The sequence below is a fragment of the Urocampus carinirostris genome, chromosome 11, assembly GCF_059441175.1.
Source record: "Urocampus carinirostris isolate Australia breed hairy pipefish chromosome 11, RoL_Ucar_1.0, whole genome shotgun sequence".
In the NCBI taxonomy this organism is placed as follows: domain Eukaryota; kingdom Metazoa; phylum Chordata; class Actinopteri; order Syngnathiformes; family Syngnathidae; genus Urocampus; species Urocampus carinirostris.
The window spans coordinates 39,908,881-39,936,484 of NC_142359.1; the positions used below are offsets into that span (position 1 = coordinate 39,908,881).

Genomic DNA, 27,604 nt, shown 5'->3' on the forward strand with positions numbered 1-27,604 from the left:
AGGAACACAATAGATAACAATTTAGACATAAATATGGGCATAGAATAGAAAAAGACAGCTTTTACTGTGATGTAAGCATCATGAAAAAATGTTGAAATGACCTTTTTTAGATCCAATGACAACTCTTTTGAATTAAATTTCTTATGAACTAAGGTTTTTGGGTTGCACTCACCAAGGTCACTTGCCTATGGAGGGACCTCACTGGAGGGTTCCTAGGGCCAAGTGAGAGGAATGGGATTGGGCATATGTCTCTCGGCTGGCTTGGGAATGCCTCGGGGTCTCGTTGGATGAGCTGGAGGAGGTGGCTGGGGATAGGGACGTCTGGGCTTCCCTTTTAAAGCTGCTGCCCCCGCGACCCGACCTCGGATAAGCGGAAGACAATGGATGGATGGATGACACCGTATTTGTCCGCTTGCTTCGGATGTTTGATTTAACATTGACTCCCTCAAATGTTCTAGATTTTTATTAGAGAATATCGTGCCAACAAAGTTAGTAACACATTGATTGATAGATCAGCCGATTCAACGTTTCAAGTACATTATCAAAATGGAAAAGTCACACCTAACAAAAACTGGATACAGGGGTTAAAAAAGGCATCAGGGTCTTGTCCAAAAGATGTGTCCGTTTGGTTGAGAAGTTAAAAGTTGAAAGAAACATTTTAAATGTCAATTTTTGAACTAAATAATGACTACAATAGTAGAACAGATTATTCCAAGTTCAAAAAGACGTCCAGTGTAAGGGAGTCAAGGGACATACATGTTCACTCAACATTAACTGTCCTTTGAATAATACAGGAGTCAAACAGACGCAGTGAAACCATGTAAATCGCAATTGATAAATGAACATGATTACCATTCCCATTAAAAACACAAAACACTAAATTAGCCATTATATTCTGGAAAAAAGAGCCACAAAAGCAAAACCTCAAAAGGCTTTCACCAAAGAGGCCTCAACCACATATGACATACAATTCCTACTGAGTTAAATATGTTAGTCCATGTTAAGGAATGCATTACCGCCACAAATCATGAATTTGATAGGTACTAAGATGTTGTTTGGAAAGAAAAAACCTACACATTACATTACAATAATTCCTATGATCTAACTATGCAGTTAAAACTGACAAAATCCGAACAATGACACCATATTTGTAGGCCTGGTTGAACTTGGAATGCCACTTTGGATAATTGCACATCACATCCAAAATAGTCTTCAGCGCTCGCCTCCTTGTAATACTGTTTTCATCCCTGTTGTTTCACTGTTTGAGCACAGGGACTTCCTTTGGCTTGAAAAAAGCCTGCGCCATCCCCATGGCGAAAATGTAAACCTTGGCATCCACCACGATTTCTTCTTTCTTCAGCAGCTCTGTAGATTAATAAAAAGACCAAATGCTTGTCAAACAATCTTCCTGGAAGAAATGAAAAGGGAAGAGTATTTGACGCCGCCACAGAAGACTCAAATGGCACCTTTCCACTACAACAGGGCATGCCCAAAGTCAATCAATAGCATTTGGTCCACCAGTAATGTTGACCACAGAATAAAATTAATTTGTACAAAAGAAGAAAAAACTATCCCCATTTCACCAGATGATGGCAGTAGCCCTTTGGCCATCTTGCCTTTGTGAGAATTTTAGCCCACCCCATTACCGACATAGCGACTGTAAACTAAATAAAGGAAGTTGCTTGTGAAGGGCGGTTGCTTCCCGGACAAGTGGAAATTGAAGTATTTTTTCACCAAAATCCGAAACAAATGTGTCCGCTTAGTTTGCAGAGACACTTCCTGTTTTTAAAGAAGATAATATCAAGTGGCCCTCCCAGACAAAACGTGCTGACTACAAAAAACTAACTGGAAACAAACGCTGTGAAAAGGTGAAGCTACTGGAAGCTGTTTTAACAGCACAGCAGCACTCATTCACGAAAGTCAACCGTAAATGCTACAAAAGCGAGCTATGAGGTCACGTCGCTGATCGCCAAGCACTACAAACCTTTTAGGGAGGGTGAATTTTTTTGAAACTGTTCAAAGAATGCCAGACTGAAGAGTTGGCCCTCACACATTTTCATCTTACCAAATCTGGCTTGATTTCTGAAAAGGTTGGACACTTCCTGCACTACAAGGTTTCAATATTGTTCTAATTTTAAACACGTATGTGTTGCGTTGCAGTGTCAACTATTTTATGTGGCCATTCGCAGATTTCTGGTCTCTTTTTACCTCAAATATACAGTGTGTCACAAAGGTGAGTAAATCTTTAAGTATAAGTTCCAGATGTTCAATATTTTGCATGGCCATTAGGATTATGCAGAACCACTTTAATCCTCCTGTCTATGGATTTCACCCGCGCCTCACAAATTGCCACTGGAATGTTCTCTTACTTCTCCATGGCAACATGACAGAGCTGGGAGATATTCAAGCTCTTGTGCTTCTCCACCTTCCACTTGAGTATGCCGCAAAGATGTTCGATTGGATTTAGATCTAGAGTACATCCCCTATTAGAAAAGCCATAGTCATCTTAGAAGTTAGCTTTGGGTAGTTGTCACGCTGGAACACTGCCCTCCTACCCAGTTTCTGGAGGGATGGAATCACTCTCTTCTCCAGTTTTTCAAAGTACATCCTTCCTTTCATGAAATGCACCTGCCCAATTCCATTTGCAATCAGGCAGCCCCAAACTATGACATTCCCAACACCATGCTTGACTTTAGGCATGACACAAACATGTTTATACTCCTCACCTGGTTGCTGCCACACATGCTTCAAACCATCTGAGCCAAATAAATGAATATTTGTCTCATCAGACCAGATGATATCTGTCCAATAAGCCATGGCCTTTGTTTACATCTCATCTCATTAGCCGTACCGCTTATCCTCATTAGGGTCGCGGGGGGGCTGGAGCCCATCCCAGCCATCTCCGGGCAGTGGGCAGGGGACACCCTGAACTGGTTGCCAGCCAATCGCAGGGCACACAGGGACAGACAACTCATTCGCTCATTCACACCTAGGAACAATTTGGACCGGCCAATTCACCTGAAATGCTTTGTTTACATACTTATTTTTATTGTGTCAAAGCGATGTTTCTTCAGTGATGTTCTATTAAACATTATAATGAAATATTTGCAGAAATGTTAGGGTGAATTTACTCTGCGACATGCTGTAAAATAAGTCAAAAGTAATTAAAAAAAAAAGTGGCCAAACCACAAAATTCAGCATCTCATTTTTTTTTTGCTCAGCATTCCAGAGTTTTTGATTTTTAGGAATATCCTTAGCAGCAAGATGGTAGACAATCAGGTCAACTCCCTTTCAGTGAACCTCATGTTATGTACAGTTAATACAGAATTCTTTCCCTACCAGTATTCATATAAAATGAATGTTTATATGATAGTTCATGTATCTTTGCTTATTTCTTAAATCAATATTGTTTTTCTTTAACAAATCAAGTCTTTCTTTAGCACTAGGAGGAGCTTAATAATATACGCAGTCCTTTTAAAAGGAATCTGGAACGTTTTAACTTACTGATGCCATCTTATGGTTTCTGTCATTATTGCAGCCTCTGGTTAGCTCATGTTGCGGGTGCAAGGAATTGAATTTCTTAAATGCGCTTGAATAATGTCTCCTTTTTTCTTCTTTTTTGGGGGGGTTTGGGTTGATGTTTGGACTCTTGAAAATACCTTTTCTTACTTTCACAATTTTCATGCTTCACTAACAAAAATCTGTGGTGACGAGCATAAAGGAACTACCCACTACTTCTCTTTCCTAATGTGTTCCGTGGCCAGAACAGCTTTGTTAAAAATAGGATAAAAGTAGATAGGCACGGTGGGAAAAAAAGTAAGGGCTGTTTGAAATCAATTGCGCATTGTTAACACGTAATGGAGAAAATATCATACTTTCAACTTTCTAAGGACACCTCAAATGACACACCCCACCTTTAAAGTGAATTCAAACTAAACAACTTTAAAAATCTTACCATCTATTTTCCCTTGAAATTCATCAAGAGGCAAAAGGAGAACTTCCACAAATTCTGCAAAAAAGAAAAAGGAAACCAATAACATTTATAAGAGGGCCTTATTTATCCCATTTCTTTGAATTTTCTTTTCATGCAACAGGCTCAACTTACCTCCATCACCTGAAGAAAACAAAAAGAAAAGAAAAATAGTTTATTCCATTTTATCAGTATTTTTTTAAAAGTGACATAACCTTCAGACATCATATTGTTGTTTTGTCCAAACTACGCTTTATAATTGAAAAACTCTGACATCACGTGAACTGCATTACTAAGTGTCACATGGCGATATGTTTTCCAAATGAGTGGAAATCATGCAAGTCTCATATTCCCTCACCGAGCTGTTGTGTCGGGTTGATGTTCTCCATTTCATCTCCGTTGATGTTGACCATGACGATCTGGGTCGTGCAATTGGACAAGCCAGGATCCAGGCAAGTCACTACGTTGAAAGACAATAGTGAGGGTTTGTACACCTTCTTTCATGGTGTAATTCAAGAACCAATTTTTATTTATTTCCAGCACCAATACAACAAAAAATCTGGTGTGAATAATGTATTTTGCAGAGCCACAGATATATTTGTATTTACATATGTGATTTTTAATTTTGCATGTGTAATTATCAAAACCTGTGATTTTTAGATCTTGAGTGAATCGCGAATATATTTGTGGTTCTTCACAATACATATGTGTAAATTATTTTGAGAGTAAAGTCCTTTGTGCACACTTTGTAGCATGCTGTGCCTAAATTATTTGCACATTTTTAACAGGGTTAGTATTTTTCTTTTTGAGTCATCCTTTATTAAAACTGCAACCTCGCCGAATCCAGGGAGTGGGTGTGATTTATCTGTTCAAATGCACCTTTACCAATGCACCTGTAGGAGGCAATGACGCTTCACATGACAACGCCAAACAAAGCACTGCAATCTCGGGTTTCTTGTCGGCATAATTTTTAAAGCTGGCATTTTTATTTATTTTTATCTTTCTGCAGTGCATGGTTTGTCAAGTCAGACTGCAAAGAAAATTTAAAAAATGTTAAGCAGTTTACCCATCAGTCAAGTATTATAGTGACCTTGAAAACGCAATGTTAAAATTGAAGCCTTTTCAAGGATTTTAAATAACCTGTACTAACCTTGAATATATTTTGTTTCCGGGGTGCAAAAAAAGTTCACCCTTTCGAGTGTAAATAAGCAAACAAACCTGGTGTCACTCCAACCACTTCGCCTTTGTAGCCCGTTTCTTCCTTTAGCTCCCTCAGCGCCGCCATTGCAGCACTCTCACCTTCATCGATCAAACCTATGCCGAAAAAGGAAATTTTGAATACAATTGTCTTTACTGGCATTAATATAAATGTAGAGTACATTGTTAACAAGGGAATGAGGTGTTGCAATCCAGGATAAACATGTTATAAAACAGTCCAAAGATAAAAATAAGACAATAATAAATGTTTAAGACAAATTAATCCTTTATTTACAACTGTTCTGTTTAGGTCAACCACTTTTAACATTATATAGCATCTATTTTTGAAAGATGTCCTCACCTGCAGGAAACTCCAGAGTAAAGCATCCCATCGGTGGACGAAACTGTTTCACCATCACCACACAGTCTTTATGCAGCGTTCTCTTTAGCAGCGCAATGATACCAACACCTACAGGGATGAATTGTTTAATAAGAGGAATTTCCAAATGCATGAGCCTATAATACCATCTGCATCCGTGTTGGTTTGCCTTGTTGTCCTTCTCACAGTCTCCCATATCCTGGTCGAGTAAGAACAACATGAGGTCATAGCGTGAATAAATACAGTATTAATAATTTCTTATACCTTGTGTTTCCTGCAGGGTCCACATAAGTGGTCTTTTCCAGCTTCACCCATCTTCCTGATGCCAGGAGCTGTAACAAATTCAATATATATATATATATATATATATATATATACATATTCAATATATATATAGTCTTGCAACTAAGGCAAGCAGCCCCCGACTAGATTTTTCCCCGAAGGCGAAGTAGTCCGCTGTGTATGCTGGGATATATATATATATATATATATATATATATATATATAATACAATATAATATGTATAAATGTGTATATTACTATTATATGTATATCAGTGATGTGCAGTCAGAGGAGACAGGTGAGGCAACATACTAATATATATAAATTTAACAATAAATTAAATACTTATATTTATTTGGTGTTCAAGTATTTGCAGCCCTTTGAGACTTTTTGTGATTAATGGCTATACTGTACAAATAAACATGACTTGACTTCACTTTTTTACATTTTCTTTTGCAAAATTGTTCAATTTTCACATAAATGATTATTATTAATACAATTAGTATGTCACGTACGACTATACCGAGTGCCATCAAATGGTGATTAAGGTACGCAATTCTCTAGCTTAATGGGAAAGGGCGATAGTGAAACCAAAGATTCTGATTTGGCGCACACCTCAGTCGCAAACTAAAGACTTGGTGATCGTATTAACAAAGCGAATGAGGAGCCAAGACCTCCAGTATATTTTTCATAATGGAGCATTGCTTATCAATAAAAGCTTTTATTTAAAAAATAAGGTATAGCACAATGACTTCATCTATAAGTTTAGACAATATACAATTTGTTTGTATGCTAAGGTTTACAAATTGCTCTCCTGCTCTGCCAATCAAATTAATTTGTGAATCTGACTGCCTCACAAAACTCACTGCAAGTCACAAAAATAGATATACACCAAACATCTCCTGAATGATCAAACGTATTGTGATTGCTCATTCAAACTTTGCATGGAAGACCATTAATACTTTCTGAGAAAATACTCAAACCTCTTCTTTCACGACGTGTGGCGCGGTGGTCTTCTCGGAATCGGCAGTGTGATTCATTGTTTTTCCTGAAATGAAATAATCTACTCAGGCCACCATTTCGTAGTTAAGATCAAGATAAATGTGTGTTTGCGTAGAGCTATACTAATATCCCAGAGCAGCAACACACGGAGTTAGCGTCTCAGTGGTGAACTTTAAACAGTCATGTGAATTGGCAAAAGTGTAAACTTGACTCACGTGAAACCACACCGACGGATCCGAAGAAGGGAATGACGTAGGAGCGCTCACTGTTAGTACTTCCGGGTACCGTAAGCGCCACCCGACGCTTAAACACATATCTCGTCGCATTAAATTATTTGTCCAAACAAAAAAAAATAAGCAGCGCTGTTTCTCTTTTTAGATGACACAATTGAGGAGAAAAAAAAACAAAGAAAAGGAAAAAAAAACGTAACTGTTTTTTTTTTTCTAAAAGCACCTCACAAATAAGGTTAATGGATTCGACTAAAAATCACTAGACAATTTTCATCACTAAATTATTTTTTTTCTTGAGTATATTAATTTACCAGAAATTTGATGATAACAATGGTCATGTAAAATTTGTCGACGAAAAAAACACCTCTTGATTTGTGTTCATCACTGGAACAGAAAACGAATTGAGGGAACGTTCGGAAGGTATTGACCGGCGGACACTTCTGTTACAGGAAATTGCAGCATGAAGAAGGAGCAAGTCGCCCACTGTCAATTTTCCATTTGGTATCCGCTATTTAAGAAGCACACAATTAAAAGGTAACGAGACTATTATTCATGGAAAATGCTTTATTTATGTGTATTATTACTATTGCATTAGACAACATTGGTTATAGACATCATCTTAAATAACTATGTTCATTGTTATTGTGACATCTTGCTTCCACCTTACTTTTTAGACTCTCTCTTAATTAATTATATGTTATGAATTTGATTTGTTTTTTTTCAGCCTGATTCTTCCACTGCCTCAAAATGTGATAGACTACCTACTGGACGATGGGACACTGGTAGTCTCTGGGGGGTATGAAGTTCCATACAATAACGTCGCTCGAATTATCTTTTTTGGCCACGATTTCACTGATTTGTGCTATGTTTCACCTTTTCAAGTGACCACATTGCGCAAGAGAGCCGCATTAACACCGATTTGGATGCTGAGGAAGACATTCAGGTGATGGGGAAAGTTTTGATTTTATCAATTATTTTACCTAATGCCCACTGGCAGACAGGTCCCTTAAAACAAGGACCAGTAGGCTTGGATACAGTTTCTTCCCAAGGGCTCTCACCACCCTAAACAAGCACACCAAGACTAAAGAAATGTAGTTTTTTTTTTTTTACATACGTTTGTGTTTTCATTTAATTTCTAGGCTATGTTTTAGGAAGTATTTTGCTGCTAATGTCATTGCACTTTTGTTCTAATGCTCATCCAATATAGGACAGTCCTTACCTTGTAAATATTTGCATATTTATCCTTAAAATCTCTTTTCCCCATTATGTTTTTTTTTTACATGTTTATAATCGAGTGCTTCGTCAAGTCTCAATGTAATTGTTCACTACGTTGACATTTTTAGATAATGAGCCTAGTTTTACCCCATTCTTGGTAATATCATATGTTAATTTAAAAATGCTTATCAAACCATTCCCTATAAGTAACAGAGGAGCAGTCAATTTCCAAAAGCTTTCTAGCATGTTCAGCTAATCAGATTAATCCAAAGGCACACAATCTATTAAAAGAAAAAACATTTACACCAGATTATCTCATCACCTTGGACAACCTTTGGTACCATAATTTCCGCACTATAAGGCGCACCTAAAAGCCTTTTTTTTTTTTCAAAAGCTGACCATGCGCCTTATAATGCAGTGCGCCTTATTTATGGATCAATATTAAGTCTCAAAGTCTTGCAACTAAGGCAAGCAGCTGCCGACTAGATTTTTCCCCGAAGGCGAAGTAGTCCGCTGTGTATGCTGGGATTTATATACCGGCGTTTCATTTCCTAACCAATGTGTCAATCATCATTTGAATCAGTCACTATTGGCTAAAGTTAGTCGGAGGTAAAGGGGGCGGATCTTTTTGATCATTTACAGGCTCGCATAGGCTAGAGGGGCGAAACAAAGCCTGCAATTAACCAAAAAAGATAGATAGATAGATAGATAGATACTTTGTTCATCCCCGAAGGGAAATTCACAGATGAACGTGAATCACACGTTGGGTTGCACTACGGCATAGAGGAAACATTTTTTACTATTCTGTATTTGTAAATATTTTACTCTCCTGGATTTACTACACTCACGGTTGTAAGAAGACCATGGTTACGTATCATTATTGAACGTGATGGCTGCAAGAGAACTTAGTTGAGCTATGCGGCTTTATATTTTCTCGGTGTCTTGTTTTAGAACGATCTTGATGTTTCTATGATGAGTCTATTTTTAAACTATATTCAATTCAAAGTGTTTATTGTCATATGCACGGTAAAGAACCCAGTTTCCCTCCACAATAAAATTCTTACTTTGCTGTCCACACAGTTGCCAGCCAAAAATAAAATGCAAACTAAGAAATGTTTGGCATTTTTTGAATCCCAAGACTTTAACCTTCTGAATGATATTTGGAACGATGCATTTGAGTGATTGGTGACATCATACAGACACTGTTTCCGTACATGTCTGAGACACGTATTTGCTTCTTTGCAAGCTTTCGGAATGTTAAGGGGGTAATAAGTTTGACTGAACTATCTGACTGTTTTGTCGACGTTCCCATTGTAGCGCCTTATAATCCGGTGCGCCTTATGTATGGAAAATATAGGACCAAAAAACATTTTTTGGGGGTGCGCCCTATAACCCGGTGCGCCTTACAGTGCTGAAAATACGGTAAATGTAATTCACTAATAGCTACGAGAATGGCCTGGCATCCTCCCTTCGCAAGGTTGTTGGGGCAGTGGTTTGTTGAAAAAGCACCAGAAAGCCACTTGAAAGTGCCAAAGAGGCACATGGCCGCATGGATCTCCAGCGGGGTTTGAACACTATGCTGCAACCCGGGTAATCAAAGCCAGGTTTTAAACTTGAAAACACAACAAAGACAGCTTTCCAGATTTGAACAAAAGAAGGTTTATTGACTACTACAAAACTGTTCAAGAAAACGGATGACATCCAAACCAACAAAGGTTTTATCCCTGATCAGAGATAGGCTTCCTGTGATAGGTGACAAAGAAAGCCAACAGTTGAAATCAAATCAGGGCTGCTTTCCAGTGCTGCTTGAAAAGTCAGGGTTCTGTCCATTCCTGACATCTCTTCACTCTAAACAAAACTGAATCCCTCTTTTTACTTTCCCAAATAAGTTTCAGCCACTGACCGCTCACCCCAAAGTTTTGGAGTGGCTGGTGCTCTCATTTCCTTAGCTTGGTGATCTCTTCTTGGGGTTTAATGGCAGTTTGCATCCATCTCTTACCACCCCCTATTAAAGGGGTGGCGAACCCAGTCCTGGAGAGCCGCACGTCCTTCATGTTTTGGAAGTTTCTCTACTCCAACACAGGTGATACCAATTTTCAGGCTTTTTGACAGCTTGATAACAATCCAGATTATTGGAATCACCTGAATTGGAGCACAGTAACCTCCAAAACATGCAGGACGTCGCTCTCCAGGACCGGGTTAGCCACCTCTGCCCTATTACCACACCCTCGTCAACATTTCCCTACTTAAATCCTGTTAAGTCCTGCATTACCCAGAAAATGTAAAAGAATCCTCAGTTGAAGCCCAGCAATCATTTCATTGAAAATGTCATTATTTCTTCTTCCACCACATCGTACTTTATGCAGTTCATTAATACATGCTCCACCGACTCGTCCCTTTGACAGTCCTCACACAATCCAATGTCACGTTTCCCCATTAGTTTTATTGTTTTGTTTAAGGAAGTGTGTCCAATCCTTAAACGTGACAACACAGTCTCCTCTCTCCTGTATTCACCATCAACCTTTGCATCGCATTGAATCCCATACATGTTTTGCCCTCTGGACTCTCCATCCCTCATGCTTTGCCATTTCTTAGGTTGCCCTCCTTATTTTTACAAATATTTTCTCTCTGGGCACCTCTCCTTAAATACAGCTTGCTTGGCAATTAGCAGATTGGCCTCAGTTGTAATCAATCATAGGAGCCAATTGATTACAGGGAGGTAACGATGTTTCACAACCTCGCCCAATAGGAAAGGGTGTGTCAACCCACTCAGTACTTCCTGCCTTGTAGGGTGGGACCTTGGGTTTCCACATGTTTATCAATTTTGTTGGTATTTGTTGGTGTGCCCTGACACAAGACCTAACTAAAACACTCCATGAAGCCTAAAGTACAACTGTGTAAATTTTAAGGAACAGCAGTTCAGCCGTTATTGAGCCTCTAAGACACATACAAATAAACACACACACACTTACACATCGAAATGTACATATACATTTTGATATAGAAGTTTAAATTGGATTTAAATTTGATAGATTTTATTTAACTTTTAATAGAATTATAGATTATAGAACCAAATATTTCTTGCACGTGTGTATTAAACTATGTTTTAATATTGCATATTTGTATCATTTTCTTTCTTTTACAGTGGTCAGATGATGAAACAACCACCACAGTCACAGTAATCAACTAAAACTTAATTAGCACTGCTTTTTCTATGATGGAAGAATGCACAACTACATCCTTGTTTGTGTGTCTCCTGTCTGTTAGGCTCCAGAGTTCCCAGAATTCAAAGCCAAAGTGCTTGAGGCAATTAATGCTTTGGGTGGTTGTGTTTTTCCTAAACTCAACTGGAGTGCTCCAAGGGTAAAATCAAAATTAGATTTTTTTTGACGATGAAATGCTCTTTGTATCCTAAAAAGTTTTATTTTTTGAATTTTAGGATGCCAACTGGATTGCTCTGAACAGCTCTCTTCAGTGTGAGAGTCTAAGCGAAATATTTCTCCTCTTTAAAAGCTCTGACTTCATCACTCATGACCTTACTCAGCCGTAAGTTTTTCATCTACTACTAAGCTTTTCTGACAGATGTATGCATTTGTCCCTGAGCTCTCATTCCTACATTTTGCTTGGAAGTTCAACTTTTCAATGTTTATTTTTAATTCCTAATTCTCATATATACAGATTCCTACACTGCAATGACCATGATTCCCCTGATCCTGTCATAAATTTTGAGGTATTAAAAAAGCAGTACAGTATGCTTGAACAAAGTTTGTGTTTATTTTTATTTTTTTAAAATATGTAATATATTCTCTTTTCTCCTCAGCTGGTTCTGAGAAAATGGAGCGAGCTAAGCCCTGGTGGAGAATTTCGCTGCTTTGTTAAAGAGAACAAACTGATTGGTAGGACCAGTTTGCATGCATTTTTCATTTTGAATGGTCGGCTGAGACATTCTTCATTTACATAAAAGTTCTACATTTCAGGACAAGAAAATAGATTTCCTAAAAATACCCCAATAATTCAGCCCAATAGGTGGCAGTATAGGACACGTTCACTTTAATCACTAGTTTACTGTAAATAATGGGGACCACAAACCCCACAATTCGCTATTAGGTGGTCAGAAATAATGGATCGCGGCTGCACGGGTTATGTTCATTTGAGTCAGAAAGAAGGGAGAAACAGAGCCTCTCTTGACTTCTTCACTCAGAAATAGTCAACTAGGAATAATGGATTGCGGCCAAAACAGTGTACTTAGTATAGGCTGGCCCTGATATCACTTCAGTAGTCTAAACCGGAGACAAAATGCACTCTGCCGGCCCTTGCTCTCAGCAATAGTTGACCGGGGATAACAAATTGCAGTCACAACTGTACATTTTATTGTAGGCGGGCCAGAACAGCACATCTTCCCACATAAAGGCCTTTTGCCGGTCTGCACTAGCAGCAGTATGGGATAGGAGATGATGGATTCCAGCTGCATGAGTACAGTCCACGTTTTGGTGGCCAGAGGAGGGGAAAAAACGTCAGTCACGGCAAAATCGCGCTTTTCTGGCCCCTGCTTGGGCGAGAGATCGGTTATAATTGATTGCATTTTTTTTTCAACCTGCTACGCACTGAGGCTTACACGTATGAAGCACAAAGTAGCAAGGCTTACAGCATTCTCTTGCCTTCGTACAAAGTGCCAAAAACCATTGGATTTTTTTTTTTTTCCAATTTTTTTCAGCAATAAGCCAAAGGGACTACACTCAGTATTATCCGCACGTCCTGAAGCAGGAGGACTCCATCGTTCAATCAATCCACCATTTTTTCAAACAGCACATCCAGTACAACTTTTTGGATGAGGACTGTAAGTTTATATTTCTTGTCTCATTCATTTATATTGACCCTTTGCACACACATGACAACACCATGGCGGAGGGCAGTTAACCATAGTAAACAGTACTCCCTGTGGGTGAGGCCAGTAAATCGAAGACAACAACAACAACAAAAAACTACTACACCATTGTTAATGACTAGTCAAACAAATATTAGGCAGTTGATGGATTGGATGAGCCACCTTCTTGGAAGACACAAAAAGCGCTACAGCATTTTGAGAACCTCTGGATAGCAAGGCTAGCTTCCAACCCAAACTGTCTTTTCTCCTGACATATTCACACATCTAACCAAATCGTCCAATATGCCTGACTTCTATCCACACAATTTGTACCACTTTATTGTAAATGAAGTATCCCCATACACCAGTGCTAATCTAATAGCTTATAAAAGTCTGGATGTTTACCAGTTTTTCGTGACTGGTTGGGTTACGACAGTTCTTTATTATTTTCTGTGGTCCCTCCCCAGGAAGATAAAAACCCTGAACTGGTTGCCAGCCAATTGCAGGGCACACAGGGACAGACAACTTGCTTGCTCATTCACACCTAGGGACAATTTGGACTGGCCAATCCACCTGAAATGCATGTCTTTGGAATGTGGGAGGAAACCCACGCAAACACGGGGAGAACATACAAACTCCGCACAGGAAGTCCGGTAGCTGGATTTGGACCCACGCAGGAGGTTCCCAAGAACTTAGAACTGTGCTGCACACGCACTAACCACTGCGCCGCCGTGCTGCCCTGTGTGTATGCTAATATGTTTTATCCAGGGTGCCACTAAATATCAACTGTAACTGAAAACTGCTCAAATTGTTTATCATTTATGGTCATTTTGAAAAGGACAATGCATGTATCCACAGCAGACGCCAGACACACTCGACTACAGAAGCAATAGCAACTTAGTGGTTGCTATGTTGAGTGTATTTGACGTGACCCGTACCTACTTAACATGAAATTGCTCGGAAATACATAAAACGTACCTTGTAAAAAATGCTCGCTGCAAATCATGGATTACTTTGAGGGCTGCCAGTCCCTCTGATTGAATGCAGATATTCAACGCCGCTTCTGTGGTTATCTAAAGGGATATGATAAAATGTCATTTTGGGCTTAGAACCCTACCTGTTCGCACAGCATGGAATCACCATCGTAAAGTCGTGTTTATGTTGTTATTGATATTTGTTTCAACTTAACTGCTTATTCAACTTTCGTTCTCTCAGTTGCTTTTGTTCTCCGTCATCGCGCTCATACTTCTGGCTCATGTCACGTGCAAAGGGTCAATAGTTAATGGGATATTGACACGTGTGGCTGTTTTGCAGTTGTGCTGGATGTGTACAGGGATAACCAGGTAAATGTGACATATTTGTGATGAGGTCAGACAAAAAGAGACTGACAGTTTTTCTTGGTTTGCAAGGGAAGGTTGTGGCTCATAGATCTGAACCCATTTGGCAAGGTCACTGACTCTCTTCTGTTCAATTGGGAGGAATTGACATCCAGCGAGCAAATTGCCCCGCAGCAGGTAAACCGAGAGCGCTCACGCCAAAATGGCAAGGATTTTACAAACCTGAAGTGTTTTGCAGGACGGGCCTGCCTTCCGCTACACCACTAGTGAGATCACCGTGCAGCCCAGTCCTTGCCTGAGCTACCGAATGCCGCGGGACTTTGTGGACCTCTCCAGCGGAGAGGATGCTTACAAACTTATTGACTTCCTCAAACTGGTGAGTGGATTAGTAGAAAAATGTCTAAAGAAAAGCACACTAAACATTGTTGGACATATGACATTTTTAATCAGCTTGATAGGGATATTGTGCACAATTTTTTACGTCCTACTGGTTCAAAAAAACTTTGTAAATGTTGTTTTAAATATTTAATAAAGACACATCAACAATTATATAAATATGCATTTGTTTATATCAGATATCCCTTGTTTTTCAGTTAATGGAGACCAGCACCACCTGCAAAAAGTAAAATCCGTAGTAGTGTCCACCTTCATAAAAGCCATCAAAGTGTTAAACTTACCTCAAGATGACGTCATTACCTACTGAGAGTATACAACTGTAACAAAATAACAATTATAGATCTACAAATAAGAACACACAACACAAAATTGCATTTAAATGAATGGTTTTATTGTCTATATACAGAAGTAAATTAAGATTGGAGGGCTTCTCCTTTCAGTGTAAGGCATCAATTTAGAGAGCTGCCGGCTAGATGCACGCTTAGCATCTTGTGTCCTCAAAATGAGCCAGATCCCCACGGTGATCAAAATAAAACTGTTCCGAATGTAGCGGTTTCCCACAAATTGTAGCCCCTTGTCATCCGTTTTATGGCTAATGGACCTGACAATGGCAAAGTACAGGGTCCGCAGTGGTGGCTTTGTAGAGTTGTTTGCCTAGTTGTTAGCGGCACTCCGGGCCACCAGCACCGCTCTTGCCTTCTCTCCGACTCGCCCCATTAGCTTGTGAAACCTGATAATAATCTATGGAGCACCCGCTGGTGATCACCATTTCGTTGCACTTTTCTGACTTTCCTCAGAGTCCGATTTAATTAAGGAATTTATTTTCAATGTAACGAGTCGCTAAAAGCTAGCAGTCGCTATACTTTCCAGTTTGTTTACAGAGGCCGCGCCTGTCCACTGTTAGGCTGGTGTAGCTGTCAGTCCATCACAGTAGCACACACAGACCGTCACAACCACCCAACACATAACTCCCTCCCAAATCTCTTCCCACTGTATTTTGTCCAACAGAACATAGTGCAGGATACAACTGCAGACGCTGCCTTACTTACGAACGAGATACATTCCGGACGATCGTAAGTTGAACGTGTTCGTGAATTTCTTCAGTGCTATACTGTATTTTGGATGGAATGTATGTTTAAGGTTTATATAAGTTTGTTTAAGGCTTGTATAAGTAACCTGTATTGTTTAGTACTAAAAAAAATAAAATAAACATTTGATAAAATAATATGCTTAATAAAGTTCACTGTGTCAGAAAAATTTGCACACAATACAAAATGTAACTTAGAGCTATGTCCCAATATTTTTCAACATCTCGAAAAAAATGTTCATATGTACCGTTATTCGTAACTCAAATGTTCGTAAGTAGGAGAGCGTCTGTATATCAATTACAATGAAGGCAAAATCCACCCCTGTCCTATTTAAGCGCTTTGGGAAGTCTTGACCTGAAAATAGTCAAGTCATTTTTATTTGTATAGGCCTCCAAATTTGCACAGTTTAGTGTGGCAGATTCCTCCATCGGGAGATATAGTTGAGTGTCATCTGCGTAGCAATGGAAACTGATATTATACTTGTGAATAATATCACCTAATGGAAGCATGTAGATGCTGAAAAGAAGGGGGCCAAGCACTGAACCCTGCGGAACACCACAGGTAACACTAAAGGGCTCAGATGTCATTTCGCCATATTTAACACAGTGCGTCTTATCTGAGAGGTAGGATCTGAACCATAAGAGGACGTTTCCTGAGAGACCAATCCACCCTCAGCACGGGCTCTCCCCAAGGCTGTGTCCTGAGCCCCTTGCTGTTCACCCTGATGACACACGACTGCGTCCCTAGGTCAGCCACAAACCACATCGTGAAGTTTGCGGACGACACAACAATGGTGGGCCTCATCAGGGACGACAACGACCTGGCCTACAGAGAGGAGGTGGAGCAGTTGGTGGGCTGGTGCAGGGACAACAGCCTGGTCCTGAATGTTGACAAAACTAAAGAGATCATTATCGACTTCAGGAAAAACCAGCCCAACCATGCCCCACTTCTCATCAACAACAAGGCTGTGGAGGTTGTCAGCAGCATCAAGTTCCTAGGGGTGCACATCACAAACAAACTCACCTGGTCCGTGAACACTGCATCACTGGTGAAGAGGGCACAGCAGCGCCTGTACTTCCTGCGGAAGATGAGGAGAGCCCACCTGCCCCCACCCTCCCTCATCACATTCTACAGGGGCACCATAGAGAGTATCCTGACCAGCTGTATCTCTGTGTGGTGTGGAGGCTGCAGCGCTTCTGACTGGGGTAGTGTGAGGAGGGTGACGAGGACAGCAGAGAAAATCATCGGGACTTCTCTCCACTCCATTCAGGACATTGGCCAGAAGCGCTGCCTATCCCAAGCCAAGACATTATCAGGGACCTCTCTCACCCCCATCATGGACTGTTCACTCTGCTAGCCTTTGGGAAGAGAAGAAGAAGAAGAAGAAGAATAGAATTTACTTTTATTGTCATTCTTTGTAACAATGCACACAGAACAAAATGTCGATACACCTGACCCGTACAGTTAAACTGTAGCGAGCCGATGCAGCCGCAGCCAAACAGGGCGCAGCCATTTTAGTCATTAGGTGACCAAACCCCCTAATTCCAACCCTTAATGCTGAGCGCCAAGCAGGGAGGCAATGAGTACCAATGTTGTAAGTCTTAGGTATGACTCGGCCGAGGCTTGAACCAGCGACCTCCCAGTCTCAGAGCGGGCACCCTACCATTTAGGCTACCGAGCTGGTAGAGGTACTGCAGTGTGCGGTGCAGGACCACCAGGTTCCACAACAGTCTTGTCCCCCTGGCCATTAGACTGTTAAATGGTCAATCAAACACATAGTAAATCTAAACTGCTGCCAATCTGTACATCTGTTGGTTTTGTTTGACTTTTTTTGCACTACTGGCAGTTCTTTATAGCTAGCCACTCCTTGCACATCTATTCCCCTCTGCACTATCGTACTACAGTGTTATTGTTACTGTTTACCTGACTGCCCATTTTGCACATCTGGTTAGCTGCTCCTCTTGCACTCTTTGCACTACTGTAAAATACTATACATAGCCATAAATTATTTAGTATATTATTAGTACTCAATACTCCCAACTCAATACAACATTTTATTTATATCTGTACATTCAAGGAAACTGTGCGGGTCAGATGTATCGACATTTCGTTCTGTATACACGTGTACTAGAATGACAATAAAGTAGATCTGAATCTGAATTTTTCCAACCATTCTAGTAAGATATTATGGTCCACTGTGTCAAAAGCAGCACTAAGGTCCAGCAGCAGCAAAAGTGATGAAGCGCCAGAGTCCATTGCCCGTAGGAGATCATTGGTTACCTTAATCAGAGCTGTCTCAGTAGAGTGGTTAGCCCTGAATCCTGATTGCATTGATTCAAAAAGATTGTTCTCGGATATGAAATCATTCAGCTTCCGTGCCACTACTTTTTCAAGTACTTTAGAAAGAAATGGTAGGTTTGACACAGGTCTATAATTACATAAGCTTTCTGGATCAAGGTTTGGTCGTTTCAGTGTGGGTTTAATAACGGCGGCCTTAAAAGCCGCTGGAACTACACCTGAGGAGAGTGATATGTTTATAATATTTAGAACTGAAGGTGCAAGGACGCCAAAAAGACCTTTAATAAGTGAACCTGGAAGCGGGTCGAACTGGCAAGTCGTCGGTTTGGCCGTATTCACCATCTGTTTAAGATTATCGAATGACAGTTCACTAAAACGGGACAAATTCCCTGGACAGCCTCCATGTCGTGCATCTATAGATTTCAGCGCTTTAGTATGTGTTGTATTAATACTGTCTTTAGCAATTTCTTCCTGTATGCATTGAATCTTCTTAGTTAAGAAGACCATTAAGTCATGGACTGAATGAGTGGAACGATCTGGGATAGTCTGATGCCTTGTAAGCGATGCTACAGTGTCGAAAAGGACTTTGGGATTGTTCTTTTGTGACGCAATCACCTTCGAAAGGTAGGCTGATTTTGCAGAGGCAAGGGCCGCTTTATACTTCAACAGACTTTCACACCAGGTATGATGGAAAACCTCAAGCTTGGAAGCGCGCCATTTTCTTTCAGATTTCCTGCATTCTTGTTTAAGGGATCTAGTTTCATCATTAAACCAAGGCGTGCGTCTTTTAGGTCGTGATTTAAGCCGTATGGGCGCTACTGAATCCAGGACACTAGCCAGGGTAGCATTAAACTCATTCATGAGTGAGTCGATAGAGCCTTTGTATGAAGGAAAGGACGTAACTGCTCCTGGAAGACGATCGAAGAGCTCAGAAAGTGTGCCAGCTTATATTGCGTCCACTAAACCCTTCAGCTTTTTTAGTACTACTTTTAGCTAGTACCTCAAATGTAACTAAATAATGATCCAAGATAACTGTAGTACACGGTAACACCGTCATGTTTGAGGTTGAAACTCCTCGAGTCAGGACCAAATCTAGCGTGTTTCCAACTTTATGAGTTGGCAAATCAACGAGTTGGTTAAAACCAAATGTATCAATTAGAGACCGAAACGGTGAGTGAATTGAGTGGGGAGTTCATATGAATGTTAAAGTCCCCCATGATTATAATTTTTTTCTGCATAGGTTACTAGTTCAGACAAAAGTTCAGCGAATTCGTCCAAGAAAGCTGTGTATGGCCCTGGTGCGCGATAGTTACTACATAAATTGACAATAGAGAGGACCGCATAACAAGAGCCTCGAACGCCTTGTAATTATTAGAGGTACGAGGAGTAAATTGAGCGTTTTATCAGAAATTAGCGCGACACCGCCACCCTTCTTCAACGTGCATGCTACATGGCTACTCACGTAGTCTTGAGGAGAAGCGTGATTTAGCGGTAAAAACTGGTCCGGGCGTAACCAAGTTTCACAGAGACCGATACAGTTAAGTTTATAATCGCGAATAATATTATCAACAAGTAAAGCTTTAGGAGCGAGCGATCTAACATTTAAAAGACCACATTCTAGCTTTGCTGAATGATTTAACTTGGCTGTAGTCTTTGTATAGATCGTCACAAGATGGCGCCGTTCGGGTGTGTTGGGGTTCAGGCGTCGGTTGACCCGCAAGATCGATGAAGAAATAATGGTTGGATTAGACACATCTTCATGTCCTTCTTGCTCCTTCGACTTCACACGCTCCCCTGCACGACAGCCCCGCTTCTGCTTTGTCTTTGCGCCGTCTTTTCTTAGGTAGAGTGGGTAGCCACGGAGAACCCGAGTCCCTTTGAAACTCGTTCGGGATATCATGGGTGGTATAAAAAGTGCCCGAAAAGTCAAAATTTAGACGCCTACCCAATTGAATAAGTTCCTCCTGACTATAAGTCTTATTGGCCACGCATGTGTCCAAAAAAGAAAGCAGGAGAACAATATTAAGTAGCAGGATAGCAACTAGCCGCAACGTAAACACGCGCCGCCATGTTGGACATGAGAATGTCATACCAACTAAAATGGCTATATAAATGCAGATCATTTCATTTAATATTTTGCTGAATTAAGTAAAATTATTTTCATTTAAAACAATGGCCCCCTTCTTCCTTGGAATTTAACATATATCAAATGACATTTTTATTTAAAACATGTAAATCTATGTTAGGCTCAGATGCAGCAGAGCTTCACTCTCCCGCTTCTCTGACGCTACCGACCCCACGCCTACTAATAGAATAAACGACCGGGGCCGGGGCCATTGAAGCAGGAAGAATAACTTTAGAGTGGAGTAAACAGCAGCAGCTCTGCTAACTCTTGTGTCCCAACATGCATGTGAATCAAGACTGCTGATTATATTGAGATTTCAAAAAGTCAGTGTTAGAAAAGCGTGTTTGTGATTAGGAAATAGCCTAAAAAGTATAGTTACCTTGTTTAAGGGCACAAATCCCTTAATTACCAACTTCACCCAAATTTAAATCAAACCAGTGAAAAAAATTGTTTGACAAATGCATAATAAGTACTATAGACTTGTCTATTTTATAACTAATGAAGTTATATAGGAAAAGATAAAGAGGATGACGGAGCTAAGAGTTACTACTCGTGTTTATAGAAAATTTATTAAATACACCTTTTTTATGAAAACTAGTAGAGAAAAAAGTCACGTAGTATCTATTTTCTGTATTGAAATTTTTGATTTTTACAAATATGTTGGTTGTTAAAAAAAAGCTTTATACCAAATTTATACATTAAAGTTATCAATGATCACTATTTTGTTGTTTGCGATTTTTGGCAGCTCTGAACTCCCCTACTTTATAACTAAATTACTCAAGTCTCATTTTCTATGAAAACATCCTAAAACAAGCAACATTCATTTTTTGTTTTTAAAATTTGGATTTTTACATAAAGATATCAAACTGATATGGATACCAAATTTGTACAATAAAGTTGTGAATGGTCGCTGTACTTTTTCAAGTGATAAAATTGTCTAAGGACCACTTTCAACCTCAAAATTGTGCTCTTAAATGCTACTAGGAATTGAAAAAATCTTTATTTTATGATTTAATATTTGGCGTCTCTTGAATATCCTATTTTATAACCAACAAGAGGATGAAGAGGATGGCAGAATTACCAAATACTAAGAATCCTCCATAGTTTACTGTGATAACATTGTCATAAAACCACTTTCAACCTAAAAATTTTACTCTTAAATCATACCAGCAAAACAATTTTCAGACCTGAAAAAAATCTCTATGCTTTCTGGAATACGATTTTCAAATTTTCGCAGCTCTGCTGTCTTTTATCTTATAGCTAATAAAGGTATAATGCGTTTTAGGAGATACTGTATAGGAGATAATGTAATTTGCTGCATGTACAGTATATATATATATTATATATATATTTTAGTTTAACAATGTTTAGTCATTGGTAATGCAACACTAAAGTTTTCTTTCTTTTCTTTTTCTTTTTTTTTTAACCCTGCAGCAGAAAAGCCATCAAGAGGATGAAGACGATGGGGAAGCTCCTCAGTAAAGTTCAAAAGTTACTCTAAATCAGGGGTCTCTAACGGGGCCCCTGATAGCCCCCTAAGATCACCTGGGTATCCCACGGACTAGTTCTGAAAATATATCCTAGGTCATTTTGATTTTTTGGGGGGGAAATTTGATTTCCACCTGGCATGATGTATAATGGTTGACTGAGGCTTTTCTAACCTCTAATAATTACAACCTGGTAAAACATTTGTTTGCCTGTCTTTCTGAAATGGGGCACCTATGACCCTAGTGGTTAAGAGATCCAAGAAAATAACTTTGTAACAACCTGGCATTAACATTATTTTATGAATACATATTTGACCTTTCGCACTAATCTGCAAAAAAAAGCTAGCTCTTCAGAAAGGTTGGAGAACCATGCTCTATTGACCCTTTGCACACACACGTCACCTAACCACGTGCGGAGGCCACGACAGATAGCAGTAAACCGCACTAAACATGACGCCCGTGGGTGAGACCAGTAAACAGACCTAAACAACACCCAAAATAGCTATATAGTTCAACACCTTTGGCAATGACCAGTCAAACGAATATTGTGCAGCAATCGGATAAGTCTGCTCACCTTGTCGGAAAGCACAAAGTATTTTAGAGGAACTGAGGATAGCATTAGCATGGCCAGCTACCTACCCATACCGTCGTTCTCCTGACATATTCACACACCTAACCAATTTGTCCAGCCTCCCTGATTTCAGTTCATATGATTTCTACCACTATATTGAAAATAAAGAATTACCCAAACACCGCTTAAAGCTTACACAAGTCTGGATGCTTACCAGTTCTTATCGGTCTTGTGCCAAAAGTCCACATCCGTCGTCAAATGTCCCCACTCGCACAAACGTTCCCGACATTGACTTTGTTTATGATTTTTGTGGGGGATGTAATAAATAGAAAAGTAAAGCATGGTAAATTTGCACCTTGTATAGAAATCACTTTCGAGCATGTTGAAAATATTTACTTTGGCAAAATGATGCTTTATCTTCTGAACGTTCGTCTGCCGTTTTATCTGTTGATGAATTGACAGTTTGTTTTGGCATATTAAGCTTTGTGGTAGAGCACAACAGTTTTCAATACATGTGATATTCAGATGACCACTGTTATGAATCCCTGGTTAATCGCAATAAAATCAGCTCGTTAACGTATCTATTGATTGGTAAGAAATGGTAACGGCAAGACAATAACGTTAGCTGTGTATGCTCATATGTTTTATCCAGGGGGCTATCAAATCTCTAATCGACTGTAAGCTAAAGCTGCTCAAATTGTTTATCATTTAGTCATATTGAATAGGCCAATGTGTTTGTCCACAGCAGATGTGAGATACACTCAGCTACAGTAGCACTAGATAACTTATTGGTAGCTATTGAGTGTCTATCATAAGGGATACGATCAAATTGCAAATGGGTATTAGAACCTTGCCAGTTCACACAGCCCACAGAAATAAATCACCATCTTAAAAAGTAGTACAGTAGTAGTACTTCTATTCGGCTGTCGTGATTATTTATATTTGTTTCAACTCAACTGCCGTGCGCTTGAGTGCTTCTACCGTTTGTCATGGCTCTCCTGCCTGGGAAGGCAACGTAACGTCCCGTGCAAAGGTTCAATAAAGACATTATGGAGTTTTTACCTGTGATATTTGATGTTTTTTTTCCTTGCTTCCTTTCTTCGAGCCTGTCTGTTTTCAACGACACCCATCCAGCATGTGTACTAAGTCTTTAACAAACTTCTTTAACACTAAAAGTCTTGATCACAGTCACTTTTAATGCCACTTTCCTGTCGTGTGTCAGCCAATTTAGTCTGAGCACTCGTAGCACACGCCCTCCATCAAGCAGCCCCCATTTTTCTTCTGTTTTTTTTTTTTCTAATCGTTTGCTGTATCACCATCCTGCATCTCTGTCGAGCACTGCCCTCTGGAACCCCATTAAACTTGTTGGCGTATATCGAGCGAGCTCTCACGTTTTCTGGATGCCGCCAAACTAGCACATTAGGAATTGATTGCACTTTTACGCAACGGCTCCAATTACGCCACAAGCTCAATGAGCTCCAAGCGACCCTCTTTAATTTGTCTTGTGCGCCGTGTGCTCGAATGTGTCGTGCACCCCTTAGCCCCGCTCCCACTCCTGTTGGCTGGATTGAAATAGCAATTACAGGAGTGTAGAAAAATCTGTTGAGGCGGAAAGTAGCTATGGTTGAAGATCCAGATGGAGGGTGGAAAATTCTCCTGGTTTATTGTTATCTTTGCAGTGCCCTGCTTTGACCTTCGTTGGATTGGTTCTATACAGGTTTGAGGAGTAATGGAATACAAGTAACGGGTTTCCGTAATTAGGATTCCCAAACAATGTAATTCCGTTACAGTTCCCAAAAAAATGACTTAATCAAATTACAAGTATATTTAGTTAAAATATGCATTCTTTTGAAGAATTCCAATTGTACTTTTTTATTAATCATGTTTATTATTGCATTATGAGTTTGTCAACGGACATTAATAAAGTTAGTGCATAAAAAGGGAAAATAATTTATTAATGTGCTTTCTGAGCGTCGCAAAACATTCTAATTACCGGTAAATGGTTTCTATATTGACACAAGTAAATCAAAAATGTACATGTAGTCTCCATGTTTATTTATCACTGTCAATCTAAAAGGACTTATCTCTATTTCTTGTCATTTATTTTTTCATAAAGGGAATGTTCACAAAAAAGCCAAAAATTAGATTTCTTTTTGAAATAGCAGCAATGACCTAAGAACAATTGGATACACTTACATTCTCTTTTTTTTTTCATGTATTGCCGAGGTATCGGATTTGTATATGTAGACTCAATAGAAAAATATCAATATTTTTTTTCACAGTGTTAATGATTTGCCCACATAATGTCACCTATTTCGTGGTGCAACCATAAAAGCTCTCTTAAAAAGCACAAGGAAGAATAAAAACTAAAGAGTCTCACAGGTGTCCATTGTGGCCCTCCACAGAGTTTGAGGCCTTTGCCTTAACATTAAATTTAAAGAGAATATATATATGATTTGGCAGCACGGCGGAGCAGTGGTTAGCGCATGTGCGGCACAGTTCATGTCTTGGGAACCTCCTGCGTGGGTTCAAATCCAGCTCCAGACTTCCTGTGCGGAGTTTGTATGTTCTCCCCGTGCTTGCGTGGGTTTCCTCCGGGCACTCCAGTTTCCTCCCACATTCCAAAAACATGCATTTCAGGTGAATTGGCCGTTCCAAATTGTCCCTAGGTGTGAATGAGCGAGTGAGTTGTCTGTCCCCGTGTGCCCTGCGATTGGCTGGCAACCAGTTCAGGGTGTCCCATGCCAACTGCCAGATGATTGCTGGGATGGGCTCCAGCAACCCCGCGACCCTACTGAGGATAAGCGGTGTAGCTAATGAGATGAGATGAGATATATATGATTTGACCACTAAATGTCTCTGCACTGTGCTATTCAAAACAAGTCCTAATAAACACAAGGAAAACTACAAAATGAATGGGTAAGTGTGTAGCACATTATAAAGCGCTTTGGGAGGTCTTAATTGACTTGAAAAGTGCTATGTAAATGCAGACCATTTACAAACTACGAAGACAAATTGACCAAACCACAACTTTTTTCTTCTCTTTATGCAAAGCTTTTTAACAGCTTTTTGTTGATTTCGAGTATCCGTAGCAGCAAGATGATTGACAATTATGGTGAGCCTCGTGTAATGTTGAATAAACGCAAATTTCTCAAATAAGATCATATCAAAGGTAAGGTGCGTGGCTTGAGGTGTCCTTGAAAAGTTGAAAGTAGAATATTTTCTCTTTAGGACGTGTTCACACACTCCACCGAATTCAAAGCCTTTTTCATTTTTTTCCCCACCACCCATCTCTGCTTTTATTTCATTTCAAAGCTGTTGCGACCGCCGAACACATTAGACTGGAGGAAAAGGGGAGTGAGGTCATGGATCGAGAGTGACTTCATGCTCATCACCACAGTATTTTTGTTGGTGTAGCAGGAGGTAGAGCGCTCGTCTTGGGATCAAGGGATCCCAGTTCGAATCCCGGCTCGTCCGTGTTACATGTCGAAGTGTCCTTGGGTAAGACACTGAACCCCTAATACCCCCAATAAGCAGGTTAGCGCCTTACATGGCTGCAAGGCCGCTATTGGGGAATGTGGAGCACATTGTAAAGCGCTTTGGGAAGTCATTGACTTGAAAAGCGCTATATAAATGCAAATCATTTCATTTAATGTAAGAAGAAGCCTGTTTCAAGTACAGTCCAAACGCCAAAAGGAGCTTGACAGAGGCTGATATAACAGCTTAAGCTAGAGGACAGCGTCAGCGAGTTTAAAAGTTGAAAATTCCATAAAGCACCTGTAAATGGGCATTGTGTATTGTTTAGCACTTCCTAGTGGTCTTAATACTTAATTCTTTTATTTAAAAAAGAAATTACAATATTGGTGGCACGGTGGATGGGTGCTTAGCCCCGCAGCCCCTCGGTGCGGAGGTCCAGGGTACAAGTCCAGCTACTGCACCCTTTTCCACCCACATTCTCAAAAACATGCCTGTCAGGTTAATTGGCCGGTGCAAATTTTCACTAGGTGTGAATGGGCGACTGAGTTGTCTGTCTCTGTGTGCCCTGCGGCTGGCTGGCAACCAGTTCAGGGTGTCCCCTGCCCACTGCCCGATGATTGCTGGGATGGGCTCCAGCACCCCCGCGACCATACTGTGGATAAGTGGTGCAGATAATGGATGGATGGAAAAGCAATATTGATTTAAATGATAAGCAAAAATACATAAACTATCATACAAACATTTTTTTAAATACTTGTAAGTCAAGAATTTTGTATTTATTGTACATAACGAAACTGAGAGGGAACTGACATGATTGTCCGCCATCTTGCTGCTAGGGTACCTCAAATTCCTGACAGCGCCTGATTTCAGAAAGCTAAGCAGGGTTGGGCCTGGTTAGTATTCAGGTGAGAGACTGCCTGGGAATATCAGGTGCGTTAAACAGGTCATTTGGCGCACGCTGCGCTGTGACAGCACACACTGCACTGAATTTTCTCAAGGGTAGCAAATAGATGGAATTATTATTATTATTATTATTGTCTAGTCGGCAAATATTACACACTGGCTTTAATATAGAACGAATGTTTTTTTTTCTATCCACCAGTTGTTATAAAAATACACACTGTCTCTTTAAATGGAATATTTTTACTTCAAGTTGTTTTGGATTTTTTGGTTCATTTTGGAGTTTTTTCGGGGGGTTCGAGGCTTGTATTAGGGTGGTGGGTCCTTCGGTCAGGCCAGTTGAGAACCACTGTTGTAGGCCAGTCTAATATGACTCTGACGGATTGTAAAGGTTTACAATGCAAGCAGGGCAGAATTTGCTGATTCAGTCAAAAGAGGGGGGAGGGTTTGTGGAGTCAGAGGTGTTTTCCTCGGCTACAGCTGAGGAAAGGCTGCAGTGCTTTGCGATCAGAATACTCATGAGCAAGCAGGATTGCATCTCCCCAACCGACTTCTTCTTTACCGCCTGCGTCCATGGAAGTATTAAGGCCAGTTTGTTGTTGTCATTGCACAGCCCCAGATGACCTCTACAGCTGTCAGACTGGGTGGATCAGGGATCCCAACCCTCCACCAGTGCACTAATCCAGTCTGCAGGAGGAATATTATTTGCAGGGCTTTTGGGTATATACGTGTGTCTAATATCATGTTAAAACAGGGAAAGGCACTGACAGCTTTTCAATTAATCTC

The 27,604-nt window shown here is 40.1% G+C and overlaps 2 protein-coding genes across 4 annotated transcripts; one reads left to right on the top strand and one right to left on the bottom strand.

Annotated features, from left to right (window-relative positions):
- Window positions 1-447: 447 nt before the first annotated feature.
- Window positions 448-7,039, bottom strand: nudt5 (nudix (nucleoside diphosphate linked moiety X)-type motif 5). Its single transcript, XM_088348067.1, has 9 exons — window positions 6,812-7,039; window positions 5,811-5,878; window positions 5,693-5,745; window positions 5,529-5,636; window positions 5,189-5,284; window positions 4,329-4,430; window positions 4,106-4,114; window positions 3,956-4,009; window positions 448-1,365 (listed from the first exon to the last, which is right to left on the bottom strand). The coding sequence occupies exons 1-9, from the start codon at window positions 6,866-6,868 to the stop codon at window positions 1,256-1,258; spliced, it is 657 nt and encodes a 218-aa protein (XP_088204193.1). The 5' UTR covers window positions 6,869-7,039; the 3' UTR covers window positions 448-1,255.
- Window positions 7,040-7,122: 83 nt separating this feature from the next.
- Window positions 7,123-22,074, top strand: cdc123 (cell division cycle 123 homolog (S. cerevisiae)). Of its 3 annotated transcripts, none has more exons than XM_088348064.1 (14): window positions 7,123-7,255; window positions 7,510-7,594; window positions 7,785-7,856; window positions 7,943-8,003; window positions 11,421-11,453; window positions 11,543-11,638; window positions 11,715-11,821; window positions 11,954-12,005; window positions 12,096-12,171; window positions 12,990-13,112; window positions 14,454-14,482; window positions 14,549-14,653; window positions 14,715-14,852; window positions 21,818-22,074. In XM_088348064.1, the coding sequence occupies exons 2-14, from the start codon at window positions 7,521-7,523 to the stop codon at window positions 21,863-21,865; spliced, it is 1,014 nt and encodes a 337-aa protein (XP_088204190.1). In that variant the 5' UTR covers window positions 7,123-7,255; window positions 7,510-7,520; the 3' UTR covers window positions 21,866-22,074. The 3 variants fall into 3 exon arrangements, with proteins under 3 accessions (XP_088204190.1, XP_088204189.1, XP_088204191.1); XM_088348063.1 differs by lacking the exon at window positions 21,818-22,074 and adding an exon at window positions 15,881-16,082; XM_088348065.1 differs by lacking the exon at window positions 21,818-22,074 and adding an exon at window positions 15,070-15,858.
- Window positions 22,075-27,604: the final 5,530 nt, after the last annotated feature.